Here is a 14,897-nt window from a genome sequence, read left to right as displayed (position 1 = left end):
CTAAATGCTTTAAATTAGTGCCAGAATGTTAGGGAACAAGCCCCACAAGGAACTCAAGGCTTTTATTCTTTACCTTGAAAATGGTAACTTGCTTAAACGTCAGATAGGATTTGGTTTCATTTTTTTGTTTTTCAGCTACAAAGTGAACTTCCAGCAGAACTAAATGAAGGAATACTTATTACAACTTTTATGAGTTGGAAGATTCAAGATATTGACTGGTAGAACACAGGTCAAAAATGACAAGTCACCATGTCTTGTAAATAGAGCTCAGTGCTAATAAAGTGACATTAATTTTTGATCAGTTTGTACTAGGTTTCTTACTGGAACACTAAAGTGAGATGAAGACCATCTGTGGACCATCAATAATCTGCTGGCCTCATTTCACTTGGCGTCAGGCTTAGGAAAAATGCACTTAGGTGGCCATCTGAGGACCAAGGTGGATCTTACTCCTCGGCAATGAATCTGATATCGGAAATTTTTTAGCAACTGTGTTTCAGTGACTTCAGAGAGCACAGACAGGGACTATGAGTGTGGAGAGCTAATGGCCAGCAACCCCAAATGGCTTACTTTAGCTACTCATTCCTGGGATTAGTCCTCTAGACAAGAAGTAAAAAAGAAAGGCAAGGGAGAGGAAGAAAAGACGAGGAAAGAAAAGAAAAGAAGTGGTGAAGATAGAAAAAGACGATGGCTTATCCAATGCAGCTATACTGTGCTTTCCTTTTTTGGCCACGTATATAAATCTGAGAGAACCAAGAGCTTGTAAAGTCTGCTCTGGATCTGGACATGTCGACTTGATTCTCGAAGTCTGTTGAACCAGAGGACTTACCCACAACTTTAACCTTGATGCTTGCATGTGCTTCTCCAGCTTCATTTTTCAGGTTTATGTGGTAAACCCCAGAGTCATCTCTTTCAGCTATATCAATAATCAGAGTACTGCTGTCAGGGTAAGATTCTGCTCTTATCCGGCCACTGCCCTCCATAATGGCCTACGGAGGAAAGAAAGAAAATGTGGTGCGACCTATACTGCGAAAGAACTATTCCAGAGAGCCTTGTAACTTAAGATGGATGTGGTGCTAATGCTTAAAATACATGTTCTTAGTTTAATCCTCCACCAACTCTAAGGACAAAGGATTGACATCCCATTTTACACAGGAGAAAACTGGTCCAAGGACACCTGGCTAAGAAGTAGTAGATGTGGGATTTGACTCTAAAGTCCACTCATCATTAACTCACCAAAGAGTAAGTTGGAGACTAAACATATGAGTGCAGAAGTGTCATTCTGGGAGAGGAGTCTCTTTGTCCATGAAATTAGAAATGCTTAATTTCATATGATGAACAGTGACTGTAATGGGGTATGTGTTGGGGACTTGATAATGGGGGGAATCTAGTAATCACAATGTTGCTCATGTAATTGTATATTAGTGATACCAAAACAAATTCATATTAGAAACTAAATAACGATTTGTTCATGACTGAAGCAGGCTGTAATGCCAATTTTCCACACAAGTAGATTGATCATTCCCCTCTGATAGGACATAAAAGAATGAACATTAATTCCCCAAAGTAGAGACAGAGTGTGGTTGAGCCTTCTAGCATATTTTCTTCCTTTTTATTTTCTCCTTCTCTTCCCTCATTTTTTCGTTCTTTCTTAAACCAGAGATTTAAAGCAGCCTCCCATTTCCCTAATTCCTAGGTCATAGCTTCTAAAAGACAGTGAACAGCCAATAAACAAAGAGGAAAACAGAGGTCAAGGTCATTTAGAAACTGGGTCATATTCCAATATTAACTTTTTACTCTTTTATTCTGGATTAGGACTCATAAATCATCAGTAATCTAAGATTGTGACCACAATAAGAATAACTGAAATAATTTTCATAGTTTTTCTGTTTTATAATGGAACAAAATCTTCTCATCCCACTGATCCTTGAACAACGCAGGGATTGGGACACTGACCGCCATGTGGTCAAAAATCCGCATAAAACTTTTGGTACCCCCAAACATAACTACTACTAATAGCCTACTGCATATAAAATGGGCCAACTAACATCAGATGCAATACAGAGTACAAAAGTGGAAAAAGAAATGAGAGGTTGTAATGTCCAACAGAGAAAAGAGAGCAAGCAGAAGGTGAATTAGCTGCTCTACTGGTCCCTGCAGGGTTGGAAATTGGCAGCTTGGTCTGGAAGGCATCACACTTTGAAGGGACAAAGGTTTCTCTCTTCTTCCCTCTGAGCTGCCCAACCCTTCCTTGACTCCTCTGCTCTTCGAAGACCCCAGCATTTCTCCCTGATCTGGACAGAGGCCGGTTAGCTCAGCTGGTTAGAGTGCGGTGCTCATAACACCAAGGTCACAGGAGCACCCAATCAGTAACTATGCACCACATTTTCCCATTTCCATTTCTTTCACCCACATCACCCATGGAACTGGTGTTTTACAGATTCTGATACATGGTCTGTTCATAAGTGTTTTCTAACTTCCCTTATGATTTCTTCTTTGATCCATGAGTTACTTAAAAAAGTGTTGCTTAGTTTTCAAATATTTGGATAATTTCCAGATATGTTTCTGTTGTTGATTTCTAATTAATCTCATCATGGGTAGAGGACATACCTTGCATAACTTGAATCCTTTTACATTTATTGACACTTATTTCTAGTCTATCTTGGTAAAGTGTCCACATGCATTTTAAAATAATGCCCATTGGAATGGGCACCAAAGGGGAGGCTGAGGGAGGGCTGGTGGGGAGGGAGGGAGAAGGGGATTGAGGGGTATTATGTTTAGTACACACGGTGTGGGGGCTCACGGGGAGAACAGTGTAGCACAGAGAAGGCCAGTAGTGACTCTGTGGTATCTTGCTGCACTGATGGACAGCGACTGCAGTGGGAGTATGGGGGGGACTTCATAATGCGGGCGAATGTACTGACCACAACATTGTTCATGTGAAACCTTCATAAGAGTGTATATCAATGATACCTTAATAAAAATAGATAAATAAATAATGCCCACTGTCCTTTGTCATTTAAGTGTTCTAAAAATGTCAATTAGATTAAGATAGCTGATAGTCTTGTTCAAACCTTGAATATCCTTACTGATTGCCTTCTTGTTCTATCAGCTGTTAGCAGTATTGAAATCTCTAATTTATCTGCTTTTCTTTTGCAGGTCTATCATCTTGCTGTTTGTTTTCTACATGACCCATCTGTTATTTGTGCTTCTTTTTCACCTTTCCTTTGGATTAATTATTTTTTATGATTCAATTTTGTGTCCTTTGTTGGTTTATTAGCTACAACTTTTCGCTTTATTATTTTAGTGGTTCCTTTAGGGTTTATGGTATACATCCTCAGCCTCTCCGTCTTCTTTCACATCACATTAAAATATCTGACATACACATAGAAGCCACAGGGCATAAATCTGCAAAGAAGTAAAAAGCTAACCTTTTCAAACAATATGGCTTCTCTCTCACTTACCAACTTTACATTTCCCTGTATGGCTCCGGAAGATGACTGGTTAGCCAGAGACGGGTAAGATTCCTCAAGGGAGGAACAACCTAAGACAGGCACAGTCGCAGGGGGGCCATCAGGTGAGAAATTGGGGATCAACAGAGGTGAGGCTCAGAACCTCAACCCCCCCTGCTTTGAGAGAAATCTTCTGCATCCGTGGATGTCTTGCTGCCCTTGTCTAGCCTGGATTAATACTTAGTCCATAGGCACACACCTGATCATCTGATCATCTACATTTGCCTTCTTACAGCACTAAACTATGTTTTCTACCTTTATCTTGCATCTACCTACCACTTCAGCATTTTATTAAAAATAAAAATAATAATAATAATAGGAGAAATGTGGGATCAACATATAAATCAAGTACAAAAATCAAATGAATATTCATATTTGACCTGATGGTTTATAGGTCATATTGCATGATCAAAACCGAAAGTTTCTGTGATGAATGCCCTTGTACTGTTCACCATGTAAGAATTTATTCACTCTGTAAGAATTCGTTCACCATGTAAGAACTTGTTCGTTATGCTTCAGAAGATTGGAGACTGACGAGAATTAGGCTTGAGATGGATTAATGATTGTACATTGAGCATTGACCCCCCCTATACTGAATTTTATTGTTGTTAACAACCATTTGATCAATAAATATGAGAGATGCCCTCTCAAAAAAAAAAATCTGACATACAGCTAAAGAAGTTTGTAATAGCAATACTTCCATTCACCCCTCCTAACCTTTACTTTCCTTTCTTCCCTCTTGACCTTATGATTTTATTGTCATAAATTTCACTTACACTTATTCTATAAGCCCCACAGTGCATGGTTATTATTTTTGTTCAAACAGCTGATTATCTTTTTAAGAGATTTGAATAATAAGGAGAACCCCTTCTGTTTAATCCATATAGTTATCATTTCCCATGCTCTTCACTCCCTTGTGGAAAAGTTTCCATCTGGCATCATCATCCTCTGACTTAAGGACTTCTTTTAGCATTTTTTTTTGTAATGTGGGTCTGCTAGCTTTTGTTATATCTGGGAATAATTTTATTTTGCCTACAATTCTGAAAATACTGAGTATAGAATTGTAGGTTGACAGCTGGCGTGACTGTATACTCCAACCTTATTTATTATTTACCTCCTCACTCACTCTGCCTCAGCCACACCAGCTTTCTTTCTATCCCTCCAACAAATCAAGCTCAATTCTCTCCTTTTATTCTTTGCACTTACATTGATTCCACCCAGAAACTTCTTTCCTTTGATCTTCATGTAATGGGTTCCTTGTGGTCATTCACAGAGGCTGTTGTCATTCACCATGCAGCCACTTGCTAATCATAATAACCTGTTTTTTTCTTTTCAAAAATCTTCATAGCACTTATTACCATGCAAAGTAATCTTGCTCATTTATTTATTTAATAATTCATTGTCTATTTCTCTTTTACCCTTTTCCTGTTGCTCATTAGAATGAAAGACAGGATCTTGTTCACTGCACAGGAAAACATGCTTGGTCACATACAAGGTAGTCAGAAATGTATAAGTAAATGAATGATTTTTATATCTGCTTGACAATCAGTGATTTTCTTTATCAAAGGAATGGTATCTGTACACTACCCCTGTGCATTTATTTTCCTTCTTATTTTATCTGATGAGTGGAGAACAGGGAATGGGGTGGGCCGTGTATATGTGGTATGTGTGTGTGTGTGTGTGTGTGTGTATGTGTGTGTGTGTGTGTGTGTAGAACAGACCTTATCTGCTCGGCTCCAAAGGGCTTTAGGAGGTGGTTCTCCAGTGATAGGAATCTCAAGACGAAGCTTGTTTCCTGCAATTACTGTCACTGTATTGTCAGCATCAAGACCATCCAGGATGATCTTAGGAGGATCTAGAATATTAAACATGGCCTTTGTTATCAGTCATTTCCATGTGTATATCTGGGCTAGTACTTGGCTAGTGCCAACTGTTGGTAATAACCAGTACTTTATCTGGCCAAACAGAACATAAGAGGATCAAAGTAGTTGGTGCCTGGCACCTTCATTGTAACTACTTCATTATAGGACTTCTTAAGAATGAACTCCTTATGATTAATGATTAATATCAACTCATGTATTTTTTGTTTAAATATCACACAGTTTGAGTATGTTATGTTCCCAGGGTAAGCAAAAACAGACAAATAAGAACAAAATTCTGCAATTACTTCTTTTATCTACTCACCAATAACATGAACTTTGGCAGGCAAAGTAATAGAGTAGGCATCTGGGGAAAATATATATTCACCTTCATCCTCAGTGAGAGCATTGGCTATCACTAGCTTATGGATTCTAAGAAAACAAGAAAAACATATTTTTAAGAGTTTGCAAAGATTTAGATTTTGTATGACCCAAGTTGACAAGACATCTGGCCTTTATCTGATTAACTTATTTATTGCAGGTTGGAGAGAAAGAGAATATGAATGTGAAGACTTAATTATCCTATTTATTAATCCATATTAAATATTTGTCTTAGAGTATATGAATTTATCTCTACAAATTCAACCTACTTATTATGTATGTAAGAGTCTACTATCTTTTTTTTTAATCTCATAGCTTAAAAAAGGCTAAAATATAACAATTTATTAATGCCATACTTTAAGATTAAAGAAATTACAGTGAATAAACTTGACTTTGGCTTTATAGGCCAAATCTAAGGGCAGTAATTTTTAACTTTATTTGGGTCATGAACCAGTGAAGAGGTGATGGATACTGTGGATCCTCTCTCTGGAGAAAAGCATGTATTTTTGTACACACAGTATTTGCCTACAATTTCAGAGGATTTTATGGGGCCCCTGAAGTTCATTCATAATTGCCTAAGGATCCGTGGATCCCAAGTGAAGAACTCTTGCCTTAGATCTTATTAGATTTTAGGATATTATGCCCTCCCCTCCAAATTGTGGAAAGTCACTTGATACTTAGTGGTTAGGGACAGTTAATCCATCTTGACGAGTTCCTCAACTACAATTCAGTACCATTCCTCTAACCTCATGTTTAGAAGGAAAGAACCAGTCAGTGGGTTTCGAACAGACAAAGCACCATGCTGTGAGGTGCAGATACAGGATCACAGGAGCGACATGATGCAGAAAAGAGAAATCACATGTTCCTGCTATTTGGAGGCAAAGAACCAGAAATAGATCCTCTCCCTATGACCATTTGCCAAGTGTCCTCACCAAATGTTTACTTTAGAAAGAGGAAAATGTGGAGATGGGGACCAGCCTTTGCTTATGGATCACCTAGCTTGCTTACCTTCCTTTGTGAACAATCTTTAGACGGTCACTTTCCTGAACAGGTAGGCCATTTTTTGTCCACTTTCCTGAGATGTTTTCAGAGATTTCACACTTCAAGCAGATTTCTTTTCCAAGTTTTACAGTCTGATCAGTCAGAGGTGTCAATATCTTCAGAGGTTTCACTACAGAAATAATACATGGTTGTAAGTACTAAACCCACACTCCAGTCGGGCCAAGATGGGGTCATTTCACAATGGTACAGTCAGTTTTGCTATAAAGTTAATTTTGATAATGAGAATATATTCCAATGCAATGGGTATACTAAAGGACAATGGGAGTATATCACAAATTTCACATTTGATTGTGCACGATTTCATTCAAGAGAAAGACTCGGTCTTTCTGCAGGAAACTGCACCCAATTTCAGGTCATTGTAAAGTGATACATTTGTTGTAGTGTTTACTAACCATTTAGTGTGCAAAACTGTGATACTGTTTTTATTAGCTTCTTATTTTTTTTAATGTACCACTAACAAAATTTTTAAGTGTTAAACCCCATGACCTGACTTACCCCATTAACCCAGTGTTTTTTATTGTACGACTTTGTATGGCATAATGGTGTTAGAAATGCATGTATTGCATTATAGCAGAACTGACTGTAATTGCTTTCAGTGTACACAAATATCAGACAGGCATCTGCCTATGGTTGAAAACTTGTTTTGATATTAAGCCATCATGGCCACAATCCCATTCAATGTAAGGGGCATAACTGAGATTACTCCTGAATAATTCAATGATTATATGAATCTCAACTGGACTAAGAAAGAAAGAGCAGGATTTCTGCTCTTCATGTATTACCAGTCTTCCTGTGAGACGCGCTATTTTAATTTTCTTTAGCTAACTAGAAGGAACAGACTCTGCCCCAGGGAACTGACAAATACAGGGGGCCTTTGGAGAAGTACATGAAGTTTCTCATGCTTCTGAATACTAGCAGCAAATGAGTTCTTACAATGTTCTCAGTTGAGCCGCCTTGGTTTGAGTAACTTCCTTCTCAATCTAAATATCATTGCAGAACATGGAACGTTTATTTAATGAATAGATAGCAAAATCACTTATGGATTAAGCAAACATTATCAGGATTTTATATCATGTCTAAGTATTTACCATCTATTTATGTGGGCTTGGGATGAAAATATTTCCTAGCTTTTTGGGTAACTTCTCTGGAAGGTGATTTTTTATACTTTCTTCTCAATATTGTGCTCCAGTATTAAATTGAGTAGTTGATTCCTTTCCCAGAGGCCCTGCCTGAACTGACATAGGCACTCAATAGAACGGAATCCAATTTTATGTATTTAAAATTGCCACAAGCAGAAATTAAGTAGATTGAAACTCTTCTAAAACTGAACTAACAAGCATAACACCATCAGTACACCAAGCTGGGAGACATCCCAGGAAGTCTTACTTACAGTCGACACTAAGTTTAGCAGATGACTGTCCTCCTGTTGTCATTACGGAATACTCTGCACTGTCAGCCTTTGTTGCGTCTTCTATGATCAAAATGTGTTTCTTGCCTTCAACTCTAATTCGGTATCTGGATTTTGGACCAGGGACGATCTCCTCACCATTCTTAAACCTGAGTTAAAATAGATTATTTAAAAAGTATTATAAAAGACCCTTCAGGAGAGGACCTTGTTGGTTTTGTTTTATTCAAGGAGCATAAGCCCCCTCTTCCCATTCAAAACCAATCAGACGAAGATGTGAAGAGCAGATATTACCACTAGTAAGACTAGCATCATTTAACACATTTTAAAGATAGTTATGGTTCTAGATTAGAAAGAACAATCTATTCTCTACTAATTATAAGTATTATAGATTCCTGCTGTGTAATTTGCTATACTTCTCAACAAGGCATTTCAAGATTCTGAATCTTCTGGTTTTTAATTCTGAGGTTACTTACAGAGAACTTGAGACAACTCTCCCCATCTGACCAAAATAAACAGGCTTTTATTTTGTAAGGTAATTGGTGATTCTTAGTGTAAAGTATTCTTTTGATGTGCTGTAACAATAAAGTAACTAGGAATGAAATGAAAAATATACATATATTTTCCACATAAGTTGTCAGAATGGCATATTGAGAGTAAGCATGGTATAGAGATTAAGAACCTCTATAGGCTTTGCAGTCAAACAGACCCCGGCAATCTTGAGCCATCGATGTATTAGTAAGTGCCTACTTCCCCGTATCCTTACAAATACAGGTTTCTGGGTCATTTTTCAGTTACACAGGTGAAAAAAAACTCAGTGTCTTAGTTCTGGGTCATTTTTCAGTTACACAGGTGAAAAAAACTCAGTTTTAGTTACCACTTCTACTAACACAGATGAGGTTGAGATTCACTTCATATGTACAAAAGCCATTTCCTGTTCTCCAAACTCTTGATGGTACTTTTTTTTTAATGACAACAAATTTATTGGAAACAGAGATAGCAGACAAATGCAGCTCCATTTCAAATGTCAGTTGAATGTCAACCATAAGTTGACTAGAGATACAAGAATTCAGCAAAAATTAACAAAAGCATTCTGTGAAATCAGTTGACTATATGGCATCTAAAATCAAGAGTTTGTGCTCTGTGTTGTAATTTATAAATCGAGTGCTACACATCCTTAAAGGTAGTAAAATTTATAATAAACATATGTAGATACATAATGAATTTCAATAGAACCAATTGTCCAACATTTGCCAGCACACCACTGGACAAATCCAAATTTAATAAAGTCCTTTCCAAAACAGATTTCTTCTTAGGGAAACCCTCTCCACTGTGGGAAATATTTTCAAGTGATGGTACATCTAAAAAAAATCTATTAAAAATGGACAAGACCTCAGGAAGCTGCTTACCATTTTACATTGGCATCTTCTTCAGACACCTCACATTCTAATTCCACTCTTTCCCCACAGTAGGCATTTGTATCTTCCAGCAGTTTGGTCACCACAATTGGAGGCTCTAGTGTGAGAAAAGGGAGCATCAGCATCATTAAATGTCCAAAACCTGCTCACGACTGCGGATTTGTTCACAGATGATAGACCAATGGTAAGAAAACATCTTCGACCATGGAGTTACAGTTACATGGTGATGGGTAGGTGAGTTTTTTGTCTTTTTTTTTTTTGGCAAAATAGAGCTGGCAACCCCGGGTAAGTCTTCTCAAGATCTGAGTTTCCTCAGAACTCTTCAAATCAAATAAAGGATTGGTCTAGAGAGTAGACAAAACATGTATCAGTTTTCCTTCTCTCGGCAAACAAACCAGACAGCAGACCTTTCTGATGAAGGAGAAACTATAACTATAAGATTATTTGATTCTGTTTCTAAGGAATGATAGAAATTGCTGAGCTGTCTGTAATCAGAGGACTTCATAAAGAAAGTAAATGCCATGGCTTCACTGACACCCTCCAGAACTTTTCATGGTGTCTTCAGCACCCTCAGTGACAACCATCACCGATGCTCTTTTACTAATGATTTCAAAGCAAATCTGTTTCTGATCAGCAGAGTGGTGAAATGAGGATTATTTTGTAGACTTTGTTGGGTTTCAGAAGCTATAACTAGAATATGTATTGCAAAATTCTGCTTACTTGAGTCAAAAACCATGAGGCCTTTTACTCAGCAGTTTTTTTCTCCCCTCTGCTTTTCTAGTCTTCACCAAACCTGAGGATCAATTAGGATACAAAATATCTGCCAGTGTTGAGGAGCATCAAAGCAGAACCAATCTAACACCCTAACTAACCATTTCTAGACGTACTATTACCCCTGCTCTGGAGCTCTAGGGCTCACCCTGTCACTCTCATTTTGATTACTACCCCTGGGAGGAGGCGAGCCACTGGCTCCTGCCAACTGCAGCAAGAGATTTCACTTTACCTCTCACGAAGAGCTCAGTGGAACATTTCTCATCACCAGCTTTCACATAATACTCTGCATCGTCTGTCATCGAGCAGTTATTGATAAACATGATTCTTTCACATCCTTTATATTCAAAGATATATCTGTTTTGAATAGGAGGAAAATAAACAGTTGGTGAACTTGATTTTATTCTTTTGATTGTCAACAAATTTGGCTTATAAATCAGTAATGTTTGAAAGCTGAAGATATGATTTTGATATACCATTTATATGGCATACCTTACACAGTTTAATTAATGTGAAATAGGAAACCAACTGTTATCTTTATAAAGCATAATGTAATATCTATGCATATTTACAGACAATATTTGATTTGTCACTATTTTTTATGTAAGTTTAAAATTTTTTAACCCATTGTTGGAAAATAGGGTTGGCTGAGGTTGTCAGAGATTTTTAACTCTGTATACTTTTTTAGATAACTAATTCAGCTACATTATAAGTGGAGAGGGACTCAATCTTATTCATTGATTCACTGATGCCACTTAATGCCTAGCCCAGTGACACAGCAGATTTTTTAAGGTGAGTAAGTGATTACACAATGTAAGCAATAATGTGAGCTTAATCATTATTATAAGCAGTAATTTTATAGAATGTGATGTTCTCCTAAATAAGCTGAAGAACTACTGATATATCACAGTTACCATCTACTAAGAAAGAACTTGAGCATTAGGAAACAAAAGCCAAGAAGATCACAAAATTTAATTGTCTGACTTGGATTATGGATGAGTATATTAGGGTATTATAAGAGACTAAAGAAAAAAACTCAAGTCTTATTTGGAAAATTCTAGAACTGAAGACTTCAAAAACAACACACTACACAATATTTCCTAAAGATAACCAAATTATCTTTTTTGGCAAATTCAGGTGCCTTCACAAGATTTTTACCAGATGTAAACATTATCATCACAAAGTCACTTGCAGGCATGACCATATTAAGAAATTGGAAACCACCTAATTGTACCCCAGAAGTGACAGATATTTCAGGATTAAAGTCTTTTATAAACGCATGTGGCTCCTGTTAACTTAAAAAAATATATTGGAGTTGGAAATCTCTCAAGCTGAAAACGATCTCTGTAAGGTAGTTTCATAACAGACTAATGATACCATCAGATATCAGGGATTAGTCTGTTTCCTTCAGTTGGGAGGCCAAGAAATAAAAAATGGGCTTTGGATGCTACTTTGGAGAAACAAAAGTTTTCTACTCATTAAGGCATGATTCCCAGCTGGAATGTCAAATATGTATGTCAAAATTTTTCATCATTTTATTTTGCACTGAAATGATTACAAAGAACAACAGTGACACAAAACCATAATTGGAAATCACTTGAAATAGTTTCTACAGACTTAAAACATAAACCAAAATTTAACTTATATAGTGCTATAATTTTAATTGTTCCAAAATACATGAAAAATTTTTACTCAACTTCCATATGATTTGCATCATAAAGGCATATCTAGAAAGTGCTTTTATTCACAGAAAATTAAGTCAGACTACTATTTGATGTACACAGTTATCACTGGTTATTTGCAAAGCCCACTTACTTTGTACTGGGTCGAATTTCTTGGCCATTTTTATACCATTTCAGCTCCAACTTTGGATCTGTCAGTTCCACAGCAAACCTTACTCTGCCTCCTTTATCAACCTGATATGCAGGATCAAGAATTTTTGAAAAAGCTGGTAGAGAAGAAAACCAGGTTAATAGGTATATACATGTTATGAGAACTAAAACTAACTGAAAATTGAGACTTGGACAAGAAAACAATTAGGAACCTTCTAAATTATCCTTTATATTCTAGAATTCTGTGTCAATTTATATATAGTAAGAAGGTTTAAAAATTTAAAGAGAAAACATATTTTTAGAAAAAACATAAGAAAATACTTATTGAAAAGTCTTTAAAGATGATTGTCCTAATTCTGCAGGGAATGTATAATACAAAGTATACAAATGAAATAGAATTCGAAGAACATACCTATTCTCCTGATAGTAACATGATTACTTTCAGGGTTACTGGCATTACCATTGTACTCCTTCTATGTCACAGTTTTTTATCATGGAATTTATGAGGTAAATTGCATGACTGATAAAATTAATTGAATACCTTTAACTAATTGAAAAAGTATGCTTATTAAAGTTTTTGTACCATGGAAACTTGCCCAAACAGTGACACATTTAAAACACCCCTTACACATATGGTCAGGAACTCAGGATTTCAAAACATTTTATATAACACAGAACATACTCGTTTTTAAAAACGTTATCTTTGAAAAGCCCTAAACAGTATTTAATTCGTTTTTTAAAAAATATTTTTCCCCTGATTTAAAAAATTCTCATTTAGACAGGTTGGAAAATACACAGAAGCACGGAATACCTTATGAAGTTGTCATCCTTGCATTTCCATTATTCCAATTTTAATGTACTATTGTTTAAATAAGCTCACTTCCCCTTATTTTAACAAGATAAAATAAACACTAGCTTTTTAAAAAGTTATCTATCCCATACCTCAAGACCAATTCAGAGCTAAGCAATAACAATAAGCTAGGTCAGTGTAGGGGAAAGAGATGTCAGCCAGCTCTTCACATTTGTGACTATCCAGTCTCAGCCACCTCTCAAAAATAAAACTTCAGGAGTTCTGAATAGTGGGAATGGCTGAGTTATGTAAACAAAACAAAAACAACAAAAACACAGCACTTCTATATTTCTCTGAGGCCATTTCTCAACCAGTTTACAGAGACTTTGAGAAACAAAACGCATATTTTTATTTTTATTTTTTAAAAGAGATTTTTAAAAAACAGGTGGTAAGATTCCTTAAATTCTATTTGGACATAAACAATAAGCAGCAATAAGACTGATCTATTATCCTGACATGTCATAAAACCAATGACAATAATCAAGTATTGGAAACTCAAAGAGTTAATGATCAATTTAAAATGTTTTTTTTTAATTTAAAATTCCAATATTTCAACGTTTTTTTTAAAATGGTATTTAAAACTAAAACAAATTGCAGCCACTTCAGATCCCCAGGGAGCAGCATAGCTGTCTCACAAAACGGTTGGGAGCTGTACTGGGTACAAGAAGTGAATTCCCCCTGCGCCATCAAATCGATGGAAGACTAGGATGGTAAAACAAAGAGACATCGAATCTACTTTGCCTAAGTAAGAATCAAGAATTTGAAAGTGAAAGAGATGTGGGGGCTGGAGAAAGGGAATGCTGAGAAATTCCCAGTAACAGCGGGGCTATCTATTATTGCATTATATGTTGTATGTGGCACTATAATGTACATCTTCTATTACCTTAAACCTTCAGCAGCAGTCTGCTACCCTCACAGCCAGTGATGTGCGGGGCAGTGAACTACTTCACCTGAGGCCAAAGGTAACCAACAGAAGCGTAAACCTTGCAAATCCCACCCGAGCCAGTCCCATCCCAAATTCAGGGGTGTACGGTTACGTCCTCCGCGCGCGGCGCCGGGGCCCCGCGGCCACGCCCCCGGGGCGGGCTCACCTGCGCTCTTCTTCTCCACTCTGCGCATGCGCTTGAGCCGCTTGAGCATTCCTCGCAGGTCGGTGATGCCGTACTGGAAAGCGATCTTCTCGTACTCGTTCGGGTTTGCATTCTTCAGCAGCTCCCACACGTCCACCTCAGGTTCTTCCTCCTGCTGCTTCACCTCCCTAACCGGGGAGAACCATTGCCTAATTTAGTGGCTGCCCACTGGATCCTTAAACACAAGGCAGGATGGTACCGATTTGTCGGTTCAGTGTTAAAAACTGTTCAAAAAAAAGCCTGAGTAGTTAAAGTCGAGAGGGAAGTCTCCTTGCTTTCTTTGAAGCCTCGGAGAAACTTACGGATAGTTAACGGTCAGACACTTGCACTTAACATTCTCTTTTTTCCTAGTCAAAAACACAGTATTAGAGGGGAGAGGAAGGATATCAGGAAATACTCTGAAGGTATTTTACTTATTTTCAACTTAAAAGTCTAGATAGGAGGTGAGTGTTGAGGAATTTAAGATTAGTTGTCGTCTAGGATGTGGATATTGAAGTAGTTTTGAAAGGTGGAATTAAGACCTAAAGATTTAAAAACTTGGTCTGTGATAGAAAAATAATCTCTACCTTCATTGGTGCACACCCTAGCTATACAGGGAGACAGTACGAATAAGTTTCAAACCTTTGAATTTTGCAAATAGCATTTTCCTGCCTTATTAATAGATGTGTACATTAACCATT

The 14,897-nt window shown here is 37.1% G+C and overlaps 1 protein-coding gene across 15 annotated transcripts in view; it reads right to left on the bottom strand.

Annotated features, from left to right (window-relative positions):
* The window catches only part of MYBPC1 (myosin binding protein C1), a 93,036-nt gene that overhangs the window by 40,446 nt on the left and 37,693 nt on the right, over window positions 1-14,897 (bottom strand). For all 15 annotated transcript variants that reach the window (XM_073213704.1, XM_073213697.1, XM_073213700.1 and 12 more), the window contains 9 exons: window positions 14,179-14,345; window positions 12,221-12,353; window positions 10,638-10,762; window positions 9,626-9,731; window positions 8,202-8,368; window positions 6,758-6,920; window positions 5,694-5,800; window positions 5,231-5,364; window positions 827-986 (listed from right to left, as the gene is read on the bottom strand). In XM_073213704.1, the coding sequence (XP_073069805.1) occupies window positions 827-986; window positions 5,231-5,364; window positions 5,694-5,800; window positions 6,758-6,920; window positions 8,202-8,368; window positions 9,626-9,731; window positions 10,638-10,762; window positions 12,221-12,353; window positions 14,179-14,345 (1,262 nt within the window). The remainder of the gene's footprint in view (window positions 1-826; window positions 987-5,230; window positions 5,365-5,693; window positions 5,801-6,757; window positions 6,921-8,201; window positions 8,369-9,625; window positions 9,732-10,637; window positions 10,763-12,220; window positions 12,354-14,178; window positions 14,346-14,897) is intronic.

The sequence above is a fragment of the Manis javanica genome, chromosome 10, assembly GCF_040802235.1.
Source record: "Manis javanica isolate MJ-LG chromosome 10, MJ_LKY, whole genome shotgun sequence".
Lineage (NCBI taxonomy): Eukaryota > Metazoa > Chordata > Mammalia > Pholidota > Manidae > Manis > Manis javanica.
The sequence above is the reverse complement of the archived record's forward strand: the minus strand, read 5'-3'. Positions and strand labels throughout refer to the sequence as shown.